Below are 25736 nucleotides of genomic sequence, written 5' to 3' on the forward strand. Positions count from 1 at the left end.
GAAGACCCCACCTAAAAGTCTCAAAGCCAGCGATAAAACTGATGCTTTTAGTAAATCGCCAAATAAATTTTATGGTAAGTTATTTATTTTCTTCTATGAACAAAGGAAATACTCCGATCAAAAAGCAGTTCTTGTAGACTTTCATTCACTTTTCGGTAAATTAAAGCCAGGGTACAGTGTGGCCTCTTGTTTCAGAACATCTGAAGAGGTAGAATTTCAACCCTGGGATTTCATTCATGGAGAAGGATATTAACATTGTTAATTTCCCCTCTAGCCTAAGCTTCTATTTCATTAAATTTTCCTGTCTTTCCATGCCTTACATGCCTCTTTATTTCTCTAATATCTTCTTTGTTGCTTGATGCATCTAACTCAAGATTCCACTTTTCCACAATATGTGTCATCCCCATTCTATTCATATGCATCCAATATAATTCTGCTTTATTTAAAAAAAGGACAGGTTAACATTCTGATAGCAGGAGAAAGAGAAGAGGAGCACATGCAAGTGATAAGTTACAGATGACAGTGAGAACAAAGAAGAGAAATCAGACCCAGCCTCCATCCATCTCGCTCAAATACTATTTCCCAGGTAGCATACAGCAGTGACAGAAATACACTATGTGGGTTACAGTTGCTAATAATTCAGATGTAGTAGTTTCTAGCTTTTCGGTAAGGCATATTGCCTCTTTTAGCTAAACTGCAGTATATTGCCAATTTTACATCTATGCAAAGGAATTTTGGTACATACCAATGCAAAAGGAATCAGATCTCACTCCAACTCACAAATGCATTAAAGCTGAGTAATACATTGCTTGGGCTTCTCACTAGGTGGAATATAATTCCAGTTCGGTGTAAAGCTGGAATTAAAATGAATTCTGCCAGTTTGCTGGAAGTGTTGGACACTCTATAAACTTACCACTAAGTCACTTTAATATTATGAAAAAGGAGGCACTCCCATTCAATCTCTCCCAACATTAAAAAAACACCAGGTGAGTGGAGTTCTGTGCATGCAGGTGATAGATGCAATGTGAGTCACAGTCGGGTGCAGTAAAAACCTGATTTTGGCAGCTGCACTTCACAGCTACTCTTCTGTGACCAGCAATGTGGTATAATTAGTCTTATTCACACAAAAGGATTCAACTTCATAGCAAATTCTTTCAACAGAGGAGAAAATGGAACAATTATACGAACATTCAAAATATAGAATTGAGTGCTTAAAAATTCACTTGTTTAAACTCCCAATTTATACATGTAATTTTGGAAGGGAAAAAAAAAATCAAAACTTGTACTTACTCTCTAACACTGTAACCAAGGCCCATTTTAAAGTTGCGGGGAAGTTGGCAGTTAAATATGTAGAACACTGGAAAGCTACTGCCGTTTTGGTGCAGCCACGTTGTGTTCACGTTCTACACTGAGCTACAGCTATGTGCACAGCTTAATTTAATCAAAGTTAAACCATTTAGCTAACACTTGAATCATTGCCCGTACAATGGTATTTCATAAGGGAAGTATGCGGCCTCTTAAAAGTTGCTTATTAATCCAAGTGGTCTGCCAATGTTCAGAACCTCATGTAACCTTGACAAAACTTCATAACTGGTCTGATTTCAAGCATGTATTTGGCAAAGTACATGCTTGTACATCTGTTTCACATGTGGACTGCTCAAAATGTCATGAAAGGCCAACCATTTCAAAGTTTTTTTTCAACTCAATGGAAAATTACACTTTTTGCAAAGAAACACTTTTTTTCTGGTTAGTAGAGAAAGCAGGTTATAGGAGAATTCTATTGTCTAAGGGTCAGTTAGAAATATACAATCTAACAATTTAATTTCACAATGCAATTCATCAATAAGCACTTTGGAAAGAATATAGGTGCATTTACACTACTAGCTTAGTGTCGCACCAGCATTAAAGTTGTAGTTTAAATCTGGAGTTGTGGTCTGTCCTCCTACTCCACATTGCTGTCAGATATGCTTTGGGTGTCCCAACTGCCCATGCACATTAATTATTATTGTTTCCTCAAAGATGAGGAAAGGGAAGGGAGGCGTACACAGAGAATGAATGTTACCACCCACCTGCAGCCAGTCATCATTTTCCTAGCAGAAAATAGGGCTAGATCAGGTGGGGTAAGGATAAAGTTTTCTTCTTTAAAAAAAATTCATATACAACTAAGTCTTGGAGGAGAGAAGACTATTTGCCCATCTAGCCTGCTCCATCCAGAGTCCATGCATGATCATTCTATCATGGACTCTTCTTCCAACCCCACCCCGCCACTGATTCCTTACTGCAAGGGGATACTGCTCCTTCGATGAGAATTCACAGTGTTCATTGTGCAGGAACTTTAGGTAGTTTTGCAGCATTAACCACATACATTTACCACTGAACTGTCATTTGAATATCCCAATCCAATGTCGAACTGAGACATTGGTTAATGTGTGAAAATTGGGCATTACCAATTAGAAAAATTGGACAGAGATTAGATCTACTGAATCGCTACCCATTTTTCATCCCGTCTGATTTTCTATGGAAATGGTAATGGATCAAGGAAGCAACTGACAATTTGAGGGTGGCTACGGGTAAATGAGGCCAAAATAGTATCATAATAGGTACAGTACAAGAGGAGGCCATTCAGCCCATTGCCGGCTCTTGAAAGAGCTATCCCAATTAGTCCCACTCCCCTCTTTCCCCATAGCCCTGTAAATATTTTCCCTTCAAGTATTTAACCAATTCCCTTTGAAAGATGCTATTGAATCTGCTTCTACCACCCTTTCAGACAGTGCATTCCAGATCATAACAACTCTCTGCTTAAAAAAATGTTTCCTCATGTCGCCTCTGGTTCTTTTGCCAATCACCTTAAATCTGTGTCCTCTGGTTACCGACCCTTCTGCCACTAGAAACAGTTTCTCCTTATTTACTCTATCAAAACCATTCATGATTTTTAACATCGCTATCGAATCACCCCTTAACTTTCTCTGTTCTAAAGAGAATGACACAAAATGACATTGTACACTCTTTTCTGCAATATTAGCGCCGTTTCCATTATCTTGTATCCAGGATTGTTAGGTGCAGAGCTGTACATGGACGTTTAAAAAGCCAATTGTTGTGCTGCTGCTTCCCCTCCACCCCATTCCCCATCTCAACAGCTCCAACAGTGCCACAATGGGGTTTCCTAAAGGAATTCCCACTATATCTGTGCTTTTTAAAAAGATGACCAACAAAGGGATGCCAGTCAATCAGGCTACTCCAGAAGTGCTCAGCACCAACAGGCCAGAATCTCCACACCAGACCCCACAGATATGCACACACCCTTATTAGTCAGAAGACCAGGGCTGGGATTTAAGGAATGCTATGAGAGTTATGTTGCATGCTCCAATCAGACCTGCAGCCAAGCTCTACCAGTGGCTGTCAAAGTTGCAACTGCCCTTAACTTTTACACTTTTCGATCATTTCAGGCTTCCAGTAGGGACATCAGCAACATAAGCTGTCCATAGATGTGTTAAGTAAGTTTACTCAAGCAAGTAATTTCTCCACCTTTTCTATTAAAGCACAGCAAAAACTAGTGTCAGTCGAGTATGAGATGGACAGTGATTCAGAGCAACACTGTGGGTACAAGGCAGCAAGAAACCACAAAGGGAGTGATAGACTACAATAGGAGAGTGAATAGTGAGGGATTCTATAATCAGGGGTATGGACAACTTTCTTTATAGATGTGACTGGGTGTTCTCAATGAGCACACTGTGTAACTGCTCTTCAGACCTTTGGCATGGGGTGGGGGGGCGGGGAAATGATTCTGCTGCAGATATCCCTCGCGTTGCCAAATGCTCTGGTGGACTGCAGTGTTGAAAAACTGTCATGCAAGGCTGTGCATAATCAGCGAGTGTACTCTTCTACCAGAGCCACCAGATGCATCATGCTGCTTTGCACGATCCTCAAGTTTTGGTGCAGGCAATAACATATGGAAAGCATCCTTCTTTCAAAAAGAGATACAGTGTTGTAATGTAGGAAATGCAGCAGCCAATTTTGGGCACAATAAAGTCCCACAAACAGCAGTGTGATGATAACATGTTAATCTGTTTTAGTGATATTGGTTGAGGGATAAATATTGACCACAGGGAGAGCTCCCTTGTTCTTCTTCAAAATAATGCCATGGGATCTTTTACCTCCACCTGAGGGGACAGACGGAGCCTCGGTTTAATGACTCATCTGAAAGACTGTACCTCCAACAGTACAGTACTCTCTCAGTACTGCAGTGGAGTGTCAGCCTAGATTTTGTGTTCAAATCTCTGGAGTGGGACTTGACCCCATAACCTTCCGACTCAGAGGCGAGAGTGTTACCACTGAGCTATGACCAACACCAAGGTCCAGAACCCCAAGTTCAGCAGTTCCGGTATGATGTAAGCAGGTTCCCCCTCCTCTCCTACTACCTATCACCAGCTCACCTCTCGCCAAGGCCACTAACACCAGGAAGAGCACCAGTAACTCTTAAGGAACATTGAGTTAGCAGTAAACTTCCTTTGAAGGCACCCTCTTATAGACTCCCTTTCCAGGATTGAGGACTTCTTCCTCATATGGGGTTACAGGTCTAAAGTTAGGGGGGGCCTCCTCCTGTTAAGCATTCTCACAATTGTTAATGGCCTGTTTTCTTCTGTAAGAACTGTAAAAGTGAGAAGTTCCAATTGTTATGATATGTAACACTACCCCAAGTGTCAGCATGCAGTCTATAGTGAATGTGATGAAATGTACGTGCAACAGTCAGGTACATTACATGAAAAGTTTTTTTTTAGGCTGAATGCATGCAAGGATGTGAGTGAAAGAAAATTTGCAGGTGAAGGCTGTGGGTGTAAAGGACACTTCACAGCGTTACAGGCATTCATGGCAAGGTTGGAACGTATTTCAGCACAGTGTGAAAGGAAGGCAATTGTAAGCTTAGTACACTGCATTACAGTAAAAAGTAATTGTGGGTTCTCTTACATTGGCTGACCTGGTAAGGTCACTGGATTTTTCTCCGTGCTGCTTCCAGATGTGAAATGTTGTGGAAGTGGCATTCACACTGTTGGTCACCTCCCCCCAATTCCCCATGTCTTCTTGGGGGCCAGAGGCACTTGGTGATGGAAAATAAGCCTCTCATTACGTCACTTTTACATAGAATGGAAACAGGCTGTTGGGCCCAACAATTCTCCACATGTGCAGCAGTCCTAATCCCCTGTGCCCACCCTACTCCCATATCCTTTTATCCCCTTTTCCTTCAAACCGCCTATCTAAACTATTCTTAAATGTTGACATGGTCATGTTTCAGTCATTAACTCTGGTAGTGTATTCCACACTCTCGCAACCCTCTGTATAAAAAAATCTCCTGTTCTCTGTCCTAAATGTCTTGCATTTAATTTCATATCTATGTTCCCTCATTCTAGACCGTTCAACCACTGTAAACTGTCTGTCTCTATCTACTCTATTAAAATTAGACTGAGTCTGGGTATTTACACAGGGTCAGTGCACTACAGATCAGGCAAGTTTGACTTGTGTAATACCCCACTTCCAGTCAGGCTTGTAATCAGTCAGAAAATTTATAATAGTTTGTCAGCAGAACTGGGTTGGTTTAGTGAAGCAATTTTTTTGGCAGAAGAACTGCACTGTCTACCAGAGAAGTCCAGTGAAAAGCCTGGTCAATTCTTATCTCTGCTTTTAAAGAGATGTATAAGGCTGGAGAGACTTTGCTGGTTTACAATATGTGACTAAATTTGAACAAGCACTCAATAAATAAAAACTAAGTTCTGCAGTGTCCAGCTCAGCTAACCCGTCCACCAAAATGATTTACACTTGCCCAGAAAAGAAATTGATAAATTCTCAGCAAAAGAGCCAGCACACACCTAATTTCTTTTGATTCTTATGTTGCACACTACTTTTTCGAAGTTACCAACAAATGATGATCTTAGCAAATGTTCACAAAATTTCTATAATAGATTTACCAATAATATTTAGGGAAACATTTGAATCTCAAGTTCTGTGTCGGTAATGGCTTATTGCGCTTGAAATAAATACATTACAGGTTTTCTGTTATCTGGAGCGGTCATACATAGGCCAAAGTCAATTAGCAAAAATATTTTCATGCCTCCCTCTTCAGTTTCACCCTGAACTCCATCAGCATCTTGGAAATGAAGACAAAACATTTGGTATGGGGAAGCCACAAAGAAAAGGTACCACATGTTAAAATTTTATATGTGCTGCTGAATTGCGGGATTGGCGGGTTGAGAGGAGGAGCAGGAGATAGAAAGTGAAAGACAAAACACTTCACATCTGTGGTAGATGTTCCACGGGTCATCTCTGGTTAGCCTTACACAAGCCAGAACATCAGCCCAAAAGATATGACCGCCCCCACCCTCCATCCATCACCCATCCACAGCTCCAGAACATGTTGGGAGGGAAATACTTGCCAGACAACAGGGAATTCAGAACATCCATAGTTTTACACAGATGTGCAGTGATATGATAATATAGTGGAATACTGAGGTACCTCTTCTCGGTACGTGAACCGTTTAGCATATTAATTCCATGTCATGCTGCAATATTAATTCAGCATGTAAACTTGGATACAGTATAAAATAATTACATACAAAACACAAGCTGAGATGTCCAGCTAATTGATGAACTGTTCAGATGAATTGTGTTTCATTAAACAGGGTCTCCACTGCATTACAGTATGTGATTTAACTGGATGTAGTCGGCACAGCAGGCTAACTCTATTTGTTCATTGTACTGATCTGAAACCAGGAATCCTCCTGCTTGAACCTGGTGATGGTAACAAAACACTGGGAGTTTGAAGTATCAGAACATGCATATTTAAGTTAATTGGTGGATCCAACCCCAATTGTGGCTTAATTGGTGTTTTTAGTTCAAAATGGTAATTAAGTGATATGCTAAACTCAAATAACAATATGCAGAATATACCAAGTATGAATTGGGCTACTATGAAAAATGGTGAGAGCAAGAGTGCTCAAGACAGTGTTTGCACCATTCTTGCACCTACATATGCATGCAGTGCATGTGAGAATGAAAACTGTTGTTAATCAAACCCAGTTACGTGTTGAGAAAGAATGCAGATAATTGGATAGAACTAACTCTAGTCTGTTTCATAATTTTAAGCGTATAAAAAAAATGCCAGTAAAAGAACACCTAACAATTCTTTTCTTCAAAATGCCTATTCACTGTGGAAAAAATCCCTAATACTATTAATTCTTTAGTCAATGTTTTACACAAAAAATCAATCACATGCCAGATGATTTATGTACTTAGACCAATCTTCTATACTCTTTGTTCAAAGGTCCAGCTCTGACTGTCAGAAAAACCAAGGATAAAAGTAGAGGTCAGGTGCAGGAACAGACTGCACACACTGAATTGCACTAGAAAATGTGAACATCCTCAGAATGGTGTTGAAGTAGCAACGGATGAAGCTGAAAGAGACCTACAAGCCTTAGCAGACTTGACACTAAACACGTCCAACCAATGCAGAGCAGCAATCAACAAAGCCAATAGAATGTTGAACTACATACCCAAAACAATAGAATATAAGCTAGAGAAAGTTGTGCCTTAAACTGTACAGTGCTCTGTACAGTTTTTATTGTCAAGATACAAAGTAGAAATTCAAGTGCTGGAAGCACTGCAGAGACGAGCCACGAGGCTGATATCTAATATCAAAGGTCTGAATTATAAAGGAAAGACTGGAGAAACTTAGGCTTTTCAGCCTGGAAAGGAGATGCTTGAGGTGACCTTATAGAGATAATTAAAGGTGTGGGAAAGGTATCTGAAATATTACCAGATTAACAATTTGGACTTGAACGTAGGGAGCATGAAATTTGCAGATGACACAAAGATTGATAGTGGTTGATAGTGAGGAGGAAAGCTGTAGACTGCAGGAATATATCAATGGACTGGTCAGATGGGCAGAAAAGTGGCAAATGGAGCTCAATCCGGAGAAGTGTGAGGTTTTCTCTCCCCAAATGCATTACAAGGCAAGGGAATACACAATAAATGGGAGGATACTGAGAGGTGTGGTGGAAGTGAGGGACCTTGGAGTGCATGTCCACAGATCCCTGAAGGAAGCAGGACGGGTAGATAAGGTGGTTAAGAAGGCATATGGAATGCTTTCCTCTATTAGCCGAGGCATAGAATATAAAAGCAGGGATGTTATGCTGGAGCTGTATAAAACACTAATTAGGCCACAGCTTGAGTACTGTGCACAGTTCTGGTCCCATTACAGGAAGGATGCAATTGCACTAGAGAGGGTGCAGAGGAGATTTACGAGGATGTTGCCAGGACTGGAGAATTTTAGCTGTGATGACAGATTGGATAGGCTGGGGTCGTTTTCCTTGGAACAGAGGAGACTGAGGGGTGATTTGATTTAGCTGTACAAAATTATGAGGGGCCTAGATAGAGTGGATAGGAAGGACCTAATTCCCTTAGCGGAGTGGTCAATAACCAGGGGACATAGATTTAAAGTGATTGATAGAAGGATTAGAGAGGAAATGAGGAAAAAATGTTTCACCCAGAGGGTGGTGGGGGTCTGGAAATCACTGCCTCAGAGGGTGGTGGAGGCAGAAACCCTCAACTCATTTAAAAAATACCTGGATGTGCACCTGAAGACCCATGACCTGCAGGGCTACGGACCAAATGTGGGAAAGTGGTATTAGGCTAGGTGGCTCGTTTCTCAGCCGGCGCAGACATGATGGGCCGAATTGCCACCTTCTGTGCCGTAAATTTTCTATGATTCTACTTTACGTTGCAAGAGCAGGACAAAGGGATACAGGCTCAAAGTAGTAAAAAGGAAATTTAGGATATCAGGAAATAATTCTTCACACCCGAGTGTGATCAATACATGGAAGTGACTCCCAGATAGAGTTGTAAAGATAAAAACCTGGGATCATTTAAGAGGCAATTGGAACCTGTAATGGCGGGGACTATAGGGTGCTTCTGGATGGATGAATCAAGAACCAATGCCCGCCCTCATCCATAAATCATCTTGTCCTGGTGACTCTAATGTCTTAATAACAAGATGACCTTCAGCCTGGAATTCCCTCTGCCTTGCCTCCTTTAAGACCCTCCCAAAACCCAATTCTTTGACCAAGGTTTGGTCACTCCTCCTAATTTCCTCTTTGGCCCAGCATCCATTTTGTTGCTTACACTTTGTGAAGCACTTTGGGACTTTTCCATACATTAAAAGGTGCTGAATAATTGCAAAAATCGTTGTTGTTGTCTTTAGCTCCTATACAAAATTTTGAAAATATGCTGAAACATGATTTCAAAATGTTGCATAAGTTTCTGATTAAAATAAGGCAAAGTAATTATTTGTTAGAAAAACAGTCAGTCAGTCACTGCAGGGTTACCCTTTAAAATTCAAGAACTCACCTTTCTTTTGGAACTGCAAACCAATACTCTGGCTGCTTTCCTCTCTTCACATATTGATGCATAGTAGCCATGCTATATGATATAAATGACTTTCGCATAGGTTTCCCAACTTTAATACAGAGAAACATGGGCGGTTTCTTACTCTTCTCCTCCTTTGATGGAAGCATATCTGAAAATAATATATGAAAATAAGATAGTGCAAAGGAAGGTCTTGTTCCTATTGATATAAATAGACTGTTGTAATTGGAATGGACTATTATAATGAGATAATTAACAATGAATCAGGTAACTTTGGCTTCTAATCATAGTTTACCCTCTTTTCACTAGACTCCCCCTAAAACCCACCTCTTCGACCAAGTTTTTGGTCACCCCTCCTAATATCATCTTCTTGGGCTTGGTCTTAATTTTTTCTTATGCCTCTGAAGCGCCTTTGGGAGTTCTTTTCTACATTAAAGGCATCATATAATTGTGCGTTGGTGTTGTGAGAAGATCTGATAAAGGTGATCAAATTATGAGAGATTTTGATCAGGCAAATAGCAAAAACTATTTCCTCTGGTCAGTGAGTCTGTATCTGGAAGGCATAAATCTAAGATCATCACCCAAGAATAAAGAGAGTGTTTAGGGGAATTATTTATCTATTTTATGCAGAGCATTGTTAGGACATAAAACCGTGACAACATAGAAGGAGACCATTGAGACCATCCTATCTATGTCAGCTCTTTGCCCCACTCTCTTCTCATAGCTCTCTATCTTTCTCTGCTTCAAATTTTTAATCTACTTTTCCTTTAAAATATATAGTGGTCACCGCCTCATCTTCTCTATGCTGCAAAGCATTCCATGCTCCAACAAATCTCTAAATAAATTTCTCCTAATCTCTCATCTCATTCTCTTACTGATAATTTTAATTTGATGACCCCTCATCACGGACTTCCCAACCAGAGAAATAATCGTTCCATATTCACCCCATTAAAACCCCTCATAATTTAAAAAATGACTTGAATATGCTCTTAGCCTTCTCAACTACAATAGATATAGATCCAGTATCTCAAGTCTATCCTCATAACTATAATTTCTTATCCCTGATAAATCTATGCTGTATCCCCTCTATGGCTTTAATGTCCTTTCTATAAGGGGGCACCCAAAACTGTGCACAGTACTCTAACTGTGCCCCAACCACTGCTGTATACAAATTTATCACGACCTCTTTGTTCTTATACTCTATGCCCCTACTATAAAACCCAAAATATTATTGACTTTTTTATGGCTTTATTATAGAATTTTACAGCAAAGAAGGGCATCATTTCAGTCCATCATGCCCCTGCCCACACCCTTTTAGTTCTGTTTCTTTTTAAAATTTATCCACTTCCCTTTTAAAAGATAATTATGGATTCTGCTTACATCATCATTTCTGGTAGGGCATTACACATTCCATCAACCTTCTGTGCAAAAATTTCTCCTAACCTCCCTTTGGTGATGATATTAAATTTATACCCTCTAGTTACCGACTCACCGACCAGTGGAAATAGTCTTCCCATTTTACTTGATCAAAACCCTTCAGAAATTTTGAGCATCTATATTAAATCTCTTCTTAACCTTTATATACCTGCACTCTCACTTTCAAGGAATTATGCATTTGCACCCCCAAGTGTTGCCGATCCTTCATATCCTTCAGCATTGTCCCATTGTATGTATACTCTCATTCCTTGTTTGTCCTCCCAAAATGCACCTCAAACTTGCCCAATATTACGTTGTATCCGTTACCTACTTGTCCATTGCACTAATCTGTCTATGTCCTTCTGAAATATTTTACAGTCCTCCTCGATGGTTGCCCCACCAGAAACAGTGGCAGGAGTGGAATCCACAAATAGCTTTTAAAAGGGAAATGAACAAATATTTAAAGAGGAAAACTTTAAAAGGGTATAAGGAAAGGGAAAAGAAATGGGACTAAATGTAGAGGTATTTTAGAGAGCCGGCACAAGCATGATGAGCCAGATAACCTGCTTCTGAGTTGTAAAATTCTGTGATTCTATGATTCCAACAAAAGTGAAATATTTTCTATTTACCTTCGATTGGTCCTTTAAGTTTGTTAAAGAAAGCTTGTATTTCTGATTGACAGCCAACTTCCAAATTATCTTCAACTACTTCCTTCAAAGAGGATTTTGTAGTCTCATTGTTTGGATCAACACCAGATGAAAAAACCTGCACTGAGGGAGTTTTGCTCCCTTTACTCAAATCACTTTCTAGGTAGGTCCCTCTGCTTTTAGTAGTTGAAATGTCATCACTGTTATAGGTAACTTCATTGTCCACAGAATTGCCCTTATCAAAAGGAACACCTACCACTATAGATGGGCTGTCAGAAGAATGAATGCACATTTTCAACAATTGTCCAGTTAAAGTTTTTTCAAGCATGGTTTGTTGGTCATTGAAATCAGTAATTTTCACAAGTAAGTCATGTTTCTTACACTCCACTGGATCAGACATATCTGTAGGTTTCTCTTCAGTAGATGCAGTTGTAGTTAAATCACTTTTGTAATATTCATGGCTTTGCAGAACAGACTCGGCTGTACTGGCTTCTGACAGTGTACCTTCAGCAACACCTCTAGAAGTACCATTAGCAGAAGCTGCAGCACTTTCCTCTTTAACTGGGGATGGTGTAAGGTGAGTAAAAACTTCATCAGATGCATCGTCCATGCTTTTTTGGACAGGGCAGCAGTTTTCCAAAGAATCACGTGCCTTCAACTGGCGATTTTTACTCATGCCCTTGAAGCGATTAAATGGATTTAGGTCCTTCTCAGCAGACAGATCATCCCAATCCCCAGGCCTATACAGAGGAGAGAGATCCTTTGGTACATCACTGTCAGGAGAAATGATGTATGCATATGGGATATGATTAAACCAAAAATAAAAATAAATGAACACAAAAAAGTCAAACAAATCTAAAATCTTGAAATGAAAACAACAAAAGTAATGAGGAAAATAACTTAAAATTGTACAAGTAAAATGCATACAAGAGATTACAAGGTGAATTATATCAACTGTTATCTATGAATCTCAAAACTCTTGGTATGATTCAAACTTTTGAAACTGTAGCAACATAGCAAAGCAAATTCAGAATTGTTTATATTATACTTTAAAGACTATAGGCAAAGTAAATACTGCAGATGTAATGAATAGATGGTTTTCTAAAGTTTATTAACTTCTAATGAACAATGTAATTACCCTTTAATAGATCCAGTACACCTAGTTTCTGTGGTAGTGTCCTTTTTGCTATGTCATTTAAAGTGTTCGATGTGCTACTTTTACTAAATTTTAGGCTGTTTAACCAAAGAATACTTTATATTATACTGCAAGTTTTACTATTAAAGGCCTGTAAAATTTCACAAGTAAAAGGTAAAGTGATTTTCCAAAGCACAAATAATTTTTAAACATAAATTTGTTTTAAAAGGAAATTACTTACGACGGAAGTGCATCTTTAATCTTCATGTGTGAGATATCAGGGTATAAGGCAATGGAGATGACTTCTTCCATGGGACATATGAGCCCGTACTCCTCACAGCCATTCTCTATGACAAGGGAATCGGACTTATGAGGGTCAAACATTATGTTGTTTGGAGTGACAATCATAACTCCTCCCACTACACCCTGATGATGAAAAAAAATACATGTAATTGTACTATGTACACAATACAACAGCAAATTGTAATAATTCAGTTACAGTTTGATTAAAAACAAGATGATACGCTCTCTACTACAACTCAGCACATACTATAGCGATTTGAAGGTATCACAATTTCTTTGTCTCTAGCTTCCAAAGTTAAGGAAAATGAAAAACTTGCATCTGTATAGCACCTCATCATCTCTGAGTATTTCAAAGTACTTCAGATAAAATAAATTACTTTGAAGTGCAAGGACTGTTATGTAAGCAAAGCAACTTCCCCCAAGCAGCAATGACATGAATAACCAGTTAATCATTTTTTGGTGGTAGTGGCAGAGAAAGGAATGTTGGCCAAGACATCAAGAAAATTCTGTTCTTCTTCAAATAGTACCATGGGATGATTTAACATCCACCTGAACCACTGGAACAGGCAGTAAAGGCCCACTTCATCCAAAACATGGTACCTCCCACAACAGCATAGCACTCCCACAGTACAGTGCTGAAAGGTCTTCATAAATTATGTACTTAAACCTGAAGGAAGCTACCAAGTGAGCCAAACTGACAGTGTTCGGGGAGAGAATTCTAGGCGTAGTATCTGAACAGTTAGTCTCCTATGGTAGTACGGGGAAACAAGGGATAATTGAGAGAGAGGAGGGGAGGATACAGGTAAAGGCACATGGCTGGAGAAAATGGCTCAGATAAGGTGGAACAAGGCTGCGGGCGGTTCTGGGGCACAGGGAGACAATGAAGCTAGGCGATGACAGGATAATGGGTATCTCTGTACAGTAGTCTACGTTCTTTTTACCACCAAAATGTCTTCCTTTTTAAAAAAAAACTTCCATGCTCACACTAGCATATGTGCATACAAGAGTGATGCATGACACTGTCTTGAGCTGATACTTTGAACGAAGAGTGCAGGTCAGTACTTTGATTATACAAACTATCCAGGTCAATTGATCTTCTCTGTAAAACATTAACTAAAGAACCAACAGAACTAGGAATGCCTCTTTCCTCCTCCTCCTCCTCCACCACCTCTCACCCTCCCAAGAGACTAGGCATCCTTTATTCCAACCTATACCTTGAAAAAAAAGGATTCTTGGGCATTTCAACTGCTGTTTTCTCATTTTTGTACATTTAACTTTGGAGTATTATTGTGAAGGATTTTATACCTTGCTTAAATTCAGCTGATGGCTTTGCTAATCTTTTTATACTTTTCTGCACCAAATCTGCACAAGTGCAGAACATGCAAAAAATTTTCAGGAAGGGCAACAAGAAAGTTGAAATGAATTTAGAACGGTATGGAGCTTTCTTGGTGGAAACAGTAAATCAAATCAACTGTCAACAATAGGACAATTAGCAAACCTGGAGGAGACATCATGATTTCAGACAGATACAGTTTACAGGTTCTAGATTCTCAGTTCTCCGCAACAACACAGGCTTACTCCTGCAGTGTGTGGAAGAGGCGAAGATTAAAAATTGTAAAGGTTCAAATTTAATCAAGATAATCACTGTGGTTACCTCGCCATCTGTTATGTATCTGCAGTTCATTTTCAAAAACTTTTCAGTAAGTGGTTCATCATCTTCTGAACCTGATGATGTTACTCTCACAATAGGTTGTGAATGCACTGGTGAGAGGAAATTCTTTGCAGTTACTTCTCTTGCAAGATCAGCATCCTGTAAAGGTTAGATGAGTCAATTAAGTTTACAAGTAAAATCAAGGAACTGTTACCATGAATATCTCAATTAAAGTAGTTCAAGAATTAATAACTGTACTTTTCTGCTGATGCTTTTCAATAGGTATTTACGTTAAAAAATCTTCTGGTCTAACAAGAGGATCTACAAGTAACTTATTATTTTTAGAACAAAATACTGGATAACAACTTGAATACTTACTGGAAGTTTATCATACTCAGCATCAGATGACGGTGGAGTAAGAGGGCTACCAGAGTCTGGGGAATTTGCTGCACCAGATGAAGAATGTATATCTGGTACGTATAAAATCTGAAAGGTGCAGAAGACACTTTGAATTTAAGCAACCTCCAAAAATTTGTCAAATATTAAATTAGTTTGAGAAATTTTACAAAGTTACTAAAGTCATACCTGACCAGGAACAACAACACGACTGAAAAGCCTGTTAATCTGCACAAGTTCATTTGGAGTAACATCGAATTTCAAAGCTATGGTATTAATTGTATCTCGAGACTCAGCCTACAATATATTAAAAAAAATTGAATTGTATCTCTCATACTACAGTCACCTTTCTTATACAAAAATGGGGGTTAAATTGGTTAACCCCTGAATACGGGCGCTGGGATTAACCCGAGCCCGGTCGTTGAGATGCAGGCAGCACATAACATTTGGGCAGCCTGCTGTTTTACATGATTGCTGCGTGCAGCCAGCACTACCTGCGCTGTTGAGAGCTGCTCACCAGCAGGGGGCCCAGATATTGCAAGTGGCTAGCACCACTTAAAGGCAGCCTGCATCTCTTACAAGCTTTCGGAGGCTTCCCCCTTCCTCAGGTGGTGTGGAAAACCACATTTTCCACACCACCTGAGGAAGGGGGAAGCCTCCGAAAGCTTGTGGGATTAAAAATAAAATTGTTGGACTATAACTTGGTGTTGTAAAATTGTTTACAATTGTCAACCCCAGTCCATCACCGGCATCTCCACATCATGCATCTCTTACAGGGAAGGTGCACTGTGGCTGCAGGAAGTGGTGGATGTCAATGGTGAAGTGAATTTGTGCTACAATATAGTGAAGCATGGTGATGGGAATGCTGGAATTTTTAATAAGCAATAACTTGGCAGCTCAAAGTTTGTGGGACTCTTATATTTTGAAAATATAAGATACAGGTCTGAACGGAGATCAGAAATCGCTCACGTAAAACACAGACGCAGGTCCCGTCCTTATGTTTACGAACTGTTGAGTTCTTTCAAAACATTGAAGGTTGCTCACAACTACATCCCACATTCTCCAATCTGCACGCCAGATCCTGCCAATCTGCCATTCTGAGTTTGTACCGGGCCTGTGAGAGTGCATACACCAAGGTTCTCTGATGATGCACTAGAGGCCTTAGTGCAAGAGGTGGACAGACGGAGGAGCATGCTATATCCACGGGGGAGGGGGGCAAGAGGCCCTTCAGACATATCCTCCCCGAGGCAGTGGGAGGCAGTAGGGGATGAGGTCAATGCCAGGAGCATAGCACCACGAACATGGATGCAGTACAGAAAGAAGTGCAATGATTTGACACAAGTGGCAAGGTGCATGAGTTCAACTGCCAAGTGGCATATCCTACCAACTGCACCACGCATTACAACCCCCATCACCCATCTACCAACAAACTCTTCCAATCAGATGCTTCATCTCACCCTCACACATTACCGCTGTTGCAAGCCGCACACCCACAACTCACAGGTCACACACACTGGCAGCTATTCACCATGACAGCCACATCACCCAATCATCTTGCAGGACACTCACCGACACACTTCCCACTTTCTTGCAGGAGAAGGTGGTGCATAACAGGAAGCAGCGGCTCCATGGAACATGAACGTGCTATCCTCTCTCAGGATGACAGCATTCCTGTCCCATCCCTACTATTTTGCCAGTGCCCTTGCTGTTGCCTGTCAACTAGTCAGCCCACTCTCCATAGAGTATTTAAACTTTAATTTAGGAACATAGGAACAGGAGTAGGCAATTTTGCCCCTTCAGCCTGTTCTGCCATTCAATGAGATCATGGATGACCTGTGACCTAACTCTATATAACCGCCGTAGCCCCATATCCCTTAATGCTTTGGTTAACAAAATTCGATCAATCTCAGATTTAAAATTAACAATTTTAACTAGCATCAACTGCCATTTACAGAAGAGCATTCCAAACATCTACCACCCTTTGCCTGCAGAAGAGTTTCCTAACTTCACTCCTTAAAGTCCGGCTCTAATTCTTCGGCTATGTCCCCTCGTCCCAGCATTCAAGTATAGGAGACCTCCAAAAACAGATACAAATGCATCAGCAGCCAGAAGCAATAATCCAGCAACGAACCTGTAACTCTTGCATGATCACTTTAAATAGCACTGGTGTGGGGGTGGGGGGTCCTTCATGCCAATTAAGACCTGTTCAGCTGTGCGAGGTTAAAGACAGTGCATTGGCTGGAGCGTGGAGTTCCAAAACCGCATCTGTCCCTTTAAATCAGCCTTGCACACTGATCTACCGCATAATCTACCTACTTTACATGCTGCCCCGCTCGTTAAGTGAATGTACCCAAATATGGCGTCCTGCGCATCTCAGACACTATTTTCGGTGCTTAGGGGTCCACATAGCGCCTACACAATCGGTGCTACGCATCTCAATTTAGCCCCAGATATTTCTTTCCCATTGCCTCTTATATAAATATAACTTTTCCCAATATACCCAACTTCTCAGCTATATTTATATAGATATCCATTAAAACAATTACTGGGAAAGGATATTATACATCTTACAAATCAGTAATTGAATTCTTACCATGTATTCAGTGGTTCCCAGTGGCTTCTGACCAACCATTTTCTTTTCCTTCTCATTGTTAATCTGACTATCACCTTTAAAAGTAATGAAAATATCAAACAAATCTCGATATGTAAACATCAGTTAAAGGTGATTACTAATTTTCCATCGACACCAGTCAATTGTTCAAAAACGTTTAGAAACAATCCTGAGCTGCTTACAAATCACAGTTTTTTTTATAGAATCATAGAATTTTACAACATGGAAACAGGCCCTTCGGCCCAACATGTCCATGTCGCCCAGTTTATACCACTAAGTTAGTCCCAATTGCCTGCACTTGGCCCATATCCCTCTATACCCATCTTACCCATGTAACTGTCCAAATGCTTTTTAAAAGACAAAATTGTACCCGCCTCTACTACTGCCTCTGGCAGCTCGTTCCAGACACTCACCACCCTTTGAGTGAAAAAATTGCCCCTCTGGACCCTTTTGTATCTCTCCCCTCTCACCTTAAATCTATGCCCCCTCGTTATAGACTCCCCTACCTTTGGGGAAAGATTTTGACTATCTACCTTATCTATGCCCCTCATAATTTTATAGACTTCTATAAGATCACCCCTTAACCTCCTACTCTCCAGGGAAAAAAGTCTCAGTCTATCCAACCTCTCCCTATAAGTCAAACCATCAAGTCCCGGTAGCATCCTAGTAAATCTTTTCTGCACTCTTTCTAGTTTAATAATATCCTTTCTATAATAGGGTGACCAGAACTGTACACAGTATTCCAAGTGTGGCCTTACTAATGTCTTGTACAACTTCAACAAGACATCCCAACTCCTGTATTCAATGTTCTGACCAATGAAACCAAGCATGCTGAATGCCTTCTTCACCACCCTATCCACCTGTGATTCCACTTTCAAGCAGCTATGAACCTGTACTCCTAGATCTCTTTGTTCTATAACTCTCCCCAACGCCCTACCATTAACGGAGTAGGTCCTGGCCCGATTCGATCTACCAAAATGCATCACCTCATATTTATCTAAATTAAACTCCATCTGCCATTCATCGGCCCACTGGCCCAATTTATCAAGATCCCGTTGTAATCCTAGATAACCTTCTTCACTGTCCACAATGCCACCAATCTTGGTGTCATCTGCAAACTTACTAACCATGCCTCCTAAATTCTCATCCAAATCATTAATATAAATAACAAATAACAGCGGACCCAGCACCGATCCCTGAGGCACACCGCTGGTCACAGGCCTCCAGTTTGAAAAACAACCCTCTACAACCACCCTCTGTCTTCTGTCGTCAAGCCAATTTTGTATCCAATTGGCTACCTCACCTTGGATCCCGTGAGATTTAACCTTATGTAACAACCTACCATGCGGTACCTTGTCAAATGCTTTGCTGAAGTCCATGTAGTCCACGTCTACTGCACAGCCCTCATCTATCTTCTTGGTTACCCCTTCAAAAAACTCAATCAAATTCGAGAGACATGATTTTCCTCTCACAAAACCATGCTGACTGTTCCTAATCAGTCCCTGCCTCTCCAAATGCCTGTAGATCCTGTCTCTCAGAATACCCTCTAACAACTTACCCACTACAGATGTCAGGCTCACCGGTCTGTAGTTCCCAGGCTTTTCCCTGCCGCCCTTCTTAAACAAAGGCACAACATTTGCTACCCTCCAATCTTCAGGCACCTCACCTGTAGCGGTGGATGATTCAAATATCTCTGCTAGGGGACCCGCAATTTCCTCCCTAACCTCCCATAACGTCCTGGGATACATTTCATCAGGTCCCGGAGATTTATCTACCTTGATGCGCGTTAAGACTTCCAGCACCTCCCTCTCTGTAATATGTACACTCCTCAAGACATCACTATTTATTTCCCCAAGTTCCCTAACATCCATGCCTTTCTCAGCCGTAAATACCGATGTGAAATATTCATTTAGGATCTCACCCATCTGTTGTGGTTCCGCACATAGATGACCTTGTTGATCCTTAAGAGGCCCTACTCTCTCCCTAGTTACTCTTTTGCCCTTTATGTATTTGTAGAAGCTCTTTGGATTCTCCTTTGCTTTATCTGCCAAAGCAATCTCATGTCCCCTTTTTGCCCTCCTGATTTCTCTCTTAACTCTACTCCGGCAATCTCTATACTCTTCAAGGGATCCACTTGATCCCAGCTGCCTATGCATGTCATATGCCTCCTTCTTCTTTTTGACTAGGGCCTCAATCTCCCGAGTCATCCAAGGTTCCCTACTTCTACCAGCCTTGCCCTTCACTTTATAAGGAATGTGCTTACCCTGTACCCTGGTTAACACACTTTTGAAAGCCTCCCACTTACCAGACGTCCCTTTGCCTGCCAACAGACTCTCCCAATCAACTTCTGAAAGTTCCCGTCTAATACCATCAAAATTGGCCTTTCCCCAATTTAGAATTTTAACTTTTGGGCCAGACCTATCATTCTCCATAGCTATCTTAAAACTAATGGAATTATGATCACTGGTCCCAAAGTGATCCCTCACTAACACTTCTGTCACCTGCCCTTCCTTATTTCCCAAGAGGAGGTCAAGTATTGCCCCCTCTCTAGTCGGGCCATCCACATACTGAATGAGAAATTCCTCCTGAATACACTCAACAAATTTCTCTCCACCCAAGCCCCTAATGCTATGGCTGTCCCAGTCAATTTTGGGAAAGTTAAAGTCCCCTACTATTACCACCCTATTTTTCTTGCAGCTGTCTGTAATCTCCTTACATATTTGCTCCTCAATTTCCTGTTGACTATTTGGGGGTCTGTAGTACAATCCTATCAAAGTGATCTCTCCCTTCTTATTTTTCAGTTCTACCCATATAGACTCAGTGGACGAACCCTCGGATATATCCCCTCTCACTACTGCCGTGATGTTCTCCCTAATCAAGAACGCAACTCCCCCTCCTCTCTTACCTCCTGCTCTATCTTTCCTATAGCATCTGTACCCTGGAACATTGAGCTGCCAGTCCTGCCCCTCCCTTAGCCATGTTTCAGTAATAGCTATAATATCCCAGTCCCATGTACCCATCCATGCCCTGAGTTCATCTGCCTTGCCCATCAGACTTCTTGCATTGAAATAAATGCAGTTTAATCTAGACTTCCCTTGGTCTTTGCCCTGCTTTCTCAGACCATCTGTCCGGTCATGTTTTGTACACTCTCCCTTACTGCCTTTTGTTTCTGTCACCACTTTACTTCCCACTGACTTCCTGCATCGGTTCCCATCCCCCTGCCACATTAGTTTAAATGTGAACAGCACTAGCAAACACTCCCCCTCGGACATTGGTTCCAGTCCTGCCCAGATGCAGACCGTCCAATTTGTACTGGTCCCACCTCCCCCAGAACCGGTTCCAATGGCCCAGGAACTTGAATCCCTCCCTCTTGCACCATCTCTCAAGCCATGTATTCATCCTAGCTATCCTGTCATTTCTACTCTGACTAGCCCATGGCAATGGTAGCAATCCTAAGATTACTACCTTTGAGGTCCTACTTTTTAGTTTAACTCCTAACTCCCTAAATTCAGCTTGTAGGACCTCATCCCGTTTTTTACCTATATCGTTGGTACCTATATGCACCACGACAACTGGCTGTTAACCCTCCCCCTCCAGAATGTCCTGCAGCCGCTCCGAGACATCCCTGACCCTTGCACCAGGGAGGCAACATACCATCCTGGAGTCTCGGTTGCGTCTGTCTATTCCCCTTACAATCGAGTCCCCTATCGCTATAGCTCTGCCACTCTTTTTCCTGCCCTCCTGTGCAGCAGAGCCAGCCATGGTGCCATGAACCTGGCCGCTGTCACCTTCCCCTGGTGAGCCATCTCCCCCAACAGTATCCAAAACGGTATACCTGTTTTGGAGGGAGATGACCGCAGGGGACCCCTGCACTGCCTTCCTACTCTTCCTCTGTCTATTGGTCACCCATTCACTATCTCCCTCAGTAATTTTTATCTGTGGTGTGACCAACTCACTGAACGTGCTATCCACGACTTCCTCAGCATCGCGGATGCCCCAAAGTGAGTCCATCCGCAGCTCCAGAGCCGTTAAGCGGTCAAACAGTAGCTGCAGCTGGACACACTTCCCGCAGGTGAAGGAACCAAGGACACAGGAAGGATCCCTGAATTCCCAAATCCCACAAGAGGAACATGACATGGGTCCCATTCGTTCATGGGACATGGGCGTCACTGGCAAGGCCAGCATTTATTGCCCATCCCTAATTGCCCTTGAGAAGGTGGTGGTGAGCCGCCGCCTTGAACCGCTGCAGTCGATGCGGTGACGGTTCTCCCACGGTGCTGTTAGGTAGGGAGTTCCAGGATTTTGACCCAGAGACGATGAAGGAACGGCGATATATTTCCAAGTCGAGATGGTGTGTGACTTGGAGGGGAACGTGCAGGTGGTGTTGTTCCCATGTGCCTGCTGCTCTTGTCCTTCTAGGTGGTACAGGTCACGGATTTGGGAGGTACTGTTGAAGAAGCCTTGGCGAGTTGCTGCAGTGAATCCTATGGATGGTACACACTGCAGCCACGGTGCGCCGGTGGTGAAGGGAGCGAATGTTTAGGGTGGTGGATGGGGTGCCAATCAAGCGGGCTGCTTTGTCCTGGATGGTGTTGAGTTTCTTGAGTGTTGTTGGAGCTGCACTCATCCAGGCAAGTGGAGAGTATTCCAGCACACTCCTGACTTGTGCCTTGTAGATGGTGGAAAGGCTTTGGGGAGTCAGGAGGTGAGTCACTCACCACAGAATACCCAGCCTCTGACCTGCTCTTGTAGCCACAGTATTTATGTGGCTGGTCCAGTTAAGTTTCTGGTCAATGGTGACCCCCAGGGTGTTGATGGTGGGGGATTTAGCGATGGTAATGCCATTGAATGCCATGGGGAGGTGGTTAGACTCTCTCTTGTTGAAGATGGTCATTGCCTGGCACATGTCTGGCACGAATGATACTTACCACTATCAGCCCAAGCCTGGATGTTGTGCAGGTCTTGCTGCATGTGGGCACGGACTGCTTCATTATCTCAGGGGTTGCGAATGGAACTGAACACTGTGCAATCATCAGCGAACATCCCCATTTCTGACCTCATGATGGAGGGAAGGTCATTGATGAAGCAGCAGAAGATGGTTGGGCCAAGGACACTGCCGAGGAACTCCTGCAGCAATGTCCTGGGGCTGAGATGATTGGCCTCCAATAACCACTACCATCTTCCTTTGTGCTAGGTATGACTCCAGCCACTGGGGATTTTTCCCCCTGATTCCCATTGACTTCAATTTTACTAGGGCTCCTTGGTGCCACACTCGGTCAAATGCTGCCTTGATGTCAAGGGCAGTCACTCTAACCTCACCTCTGTTGTCCATGTTTGGACCAAGGCTGTAATGAGGTCTGGAGCAGAGTGGTCCTGGAGGAACCCAAATTGAGCATTGGTGAGCAGGTTATTGGTGAGTAAGTGTCGCTTGACAGTACTGTCGACGACACTTTCCATCATTTTGCTGATGATTGAGAGTAGACTGATAGGGCGGTAATTGGCCGGATTGGATTTGTCCTGCTCTTTGTGGACAGGACATACCCGGGCAATTTTCCACATTGTATTCTACACCGCAGAATATATATCTACACCTTCAAAGCATATAATTTTATTTTCTGGTGACCAATTGCAAATTAGCAATAAGCTTGCAGCAACTGGGTTGCATCTGTTATTCTCTCATTTACAATGCCAAATGTCAACTTAAAAAACCCATCCTCAATGTGTATATATGTATAATAAAAGACTATGGACAGGATTTACAGGCACCATGCTCAATGATCTTGCGTTGCTACCTGAAATATGTGCATGATTACTCAGTGATAATCACTGCTAGATATCCAGTATTTTATTTATATCTCTATAATGGGTATCTTTTTTTTAATATAACTCTAGCTTTGATATATTTAAATTATTTCATATAGCGTACTTCCTGTAAATGTAACACTTACTTCCTGTAATACATTCTCGCCACTATTTCTTGCACACACAATTTATATCTCATTATTGCTATGTGGCTCCAGCTCTGGTCCTCCTAGCTAATGAGCTACATCTCTGAACAAGGTGGCATCGTTCATAATCCAAGCCCTGTGAAGATCGGAACGCTCACCTGATCCAATTCCTACCAACTACCCCCCCTGACCACTCGACAAACACAGCTCCCAACCCATCCCAACAGCCAATCCAAAGCTGGCCACACCCCGGTTTCCACTCCTGACTTTATCAGTCCTCTCATCCATTCTTACCTATTGTTGCCAGTATGATCAAGCCTTTCCCCCATGTCATTTGCCACGTATGGAGCTGGAACCAGCTGTTAATTGTTCAAAATGCTTGATGTGCTTAAACTATATTTGCCAACAAATGTAGTGTAAGTGCATTATCGCTTTAAAAAAAAACTAACAGCATGCTGCCAGCTAATTGCTGGGAAACCAGCTTTGGAAATCCGTAAAAAGTTCTTTGGGCGGAAGGAGCATGGATGAAGGCTGACCATCTCCATTCTCCTGCATCCCCTCCAACTACCCAGAAATACTACTAAAACCTAAGCCCTTCCAAAAAACACTGCCAGAGCCAAGGCTCTCCACCATAGACCCAGACCTTACCCTCGTGCTCTTAGAAATTAAGACAGCCTCTGCCCCCAATCATCCCCAAGATCACCATCCCCACCAATGGTTCCCTCTATCGACCTCCCAACACTGCCATTCCCCAAAGCATGACTTCCAGTGCACCTCAACCAAAGCTCCACCCCACATCCAGCAACTTTTTCCCAAACACTTCCTGTAACTTGCCACCCATCCCACAACCGAAGACCACCGTTGCCATATCTCGGCAACTCAACAACACATCCAGAATTCCAACACATCCGTTCCAGTCGTGCTGAAGCCCAGAAATCCCAGACCTAAAGACCCTTCTCTCCCCCAATATTTCCACATCCCACCAGCCTCTCCATTGCTCCTACATCCCCAGAACCACCATCCCAACTATACCAGACTACAAATGCCCTCTGCCACCCAGTATTACTACACACTTAACTATCTATAACATATATTCCCAAGGCTTTTAAAAAATTGAGATAAACAAACATAATAATAAGCAAAAATAAAAACAGAAAATGCTGGAAATGCTCAGCAAGTCAGGCAACATCTGTGGAGAAAAAAACAGCTAGCGTTTCAGGTCGATGATCTTTCATCAGAACTGGAAGAAGTTCCAGATTGTAAATGAAAGAACAACAATAGCAACCCAGTTGCTGCAAGCTTATTGATAATTTGAAATTGGTCACCAGAAAATAACATTATATATCTTGAAGAGATCTGCAGTGTAAAATACTATTGATTTGTAAATAGCTCAGGATTGTTTTTAGCCAAGTACAAAGCCAGGGGAGGGGAGGGGAAGGGGAAGGGGAGCGAAGAACAAAAGGGAAGGTCGCTGATAGGGAGGAGTGCAGGAGTGATTAAATGACAAAAGGAGTGACGGTGCAAGACAAGGAGGGTGGTAATGGGACAAGTAAAGAAACAAACGATGCGTCTAGAGGAACTGAAAATGGCAACAGCAGAACCATTACCAACACCTGCTGTCCGAAAAAAATGGGAGCAGAGGTTATGACCTGAAGTTATTGAAATCAATGTTGAGTCCAGAAGGTTGTAAAGTGCTTAATCAAAAGATGAGGTGCTGTTCCTCGAGCTTCATTAGAACAATGTAAAGGACCAAGGACAGAGAGGTCAGAGTGGGAGTGGAACGGGAATTAAAATGGCAAGGGACCAGCAGGTCAGGGTCACGCTTGCCGTCTGAATGGAGGTGTTCAGCAAAGCGATCACCCAATCTGCGTTTGGTCTCCCCAATGTAGAGGACACCACATTGTGAGCAGCGAATACAGTGTACTAATTGAAAGTAGTACAAGTAAATCACTGTTTCACCTGGAAGGCGTGTTTGGGCCCCTGGATGGTGAGAAGGGAGAAGGTAAAAGAACAGGTGTTGCATTTCCTGCGCTCGCACGGGAAGGTGCCATGGAGAGGAGAGCGGGTGTTGAGAGTGACGGAAGAGTGGACCAGGGTGTCACAGAGGGAGCCTTATTGTTTGAGCTTGATGAATATTTGGGGAAACCATAATTTACTCTTGACAACCTATTCTGTCTCCCTTCTACAAACTCTACCTCGAGCTTACCATCAATTAGCA

General features: G+C 42.1%; 1 protein-coding gene across 6 annotated transcripts in view; it reads right to left on the reverse strand.

Moving 5' to 3' along the window:
- LOC137321847 (nuclear receptor coactivator 7-like) overlaps window positions 1–25736 on the reverse strand; it is a 116730-nt gene that overhangs the window by 19353 nt on the left and 71641 nt on the right. For 2 of the 6 annotated variants that reach the window (XM_067984583.1, XM_067984582.1), the window contains 7 exons: window positions 17553–17626; window positions 15149–15256; window positions 14942–15049; window positions 14567–14722; window positions 12851–13035; window positions 11457–12247; window positions 9394–9562 (listed from right to left, as the gene is read on the reverse strand). In XM_067984583.1, coding sequence (XP_067840684.1) covers window positions 9394–9562; window positions 11457–12247; window positions 12851–13035; window positions 14567–14722; window positions 14942–15049; window positions 15149–15256; window positions 17553–17626 — 1591 coding nt within the window. Of the gene's footprint in view, window positions 1–1290; window positions 1395–9393; window positions 9563–11456; window positions 12248–12850; window positions 13036–14566; window positions 14723–14941; window positions 15050–15148; window positions 15257–17552; window positions 17627–25736 lie in introns of those variants that run through there. The other 4 variants (XM_067984586.1, XM_067984584.1, XM_067984587.1 and 1 more) reach the window with 4 other exon arrangements.

Source organism: Heptranchias perlo, chromosome 5, assembly GCF_035084215.1.
Source record: "Heptranchias perlo isolate sHepPer1 chromosome 5, sHepPer1.hap1, whole genome shotgun sequence".
NCBI lineage: Eukaryota > Metazoa > Chordata > Chondrichthyes > Hexanchiformes > Hexanchidae > Heptranchias > Heptranchias perlo.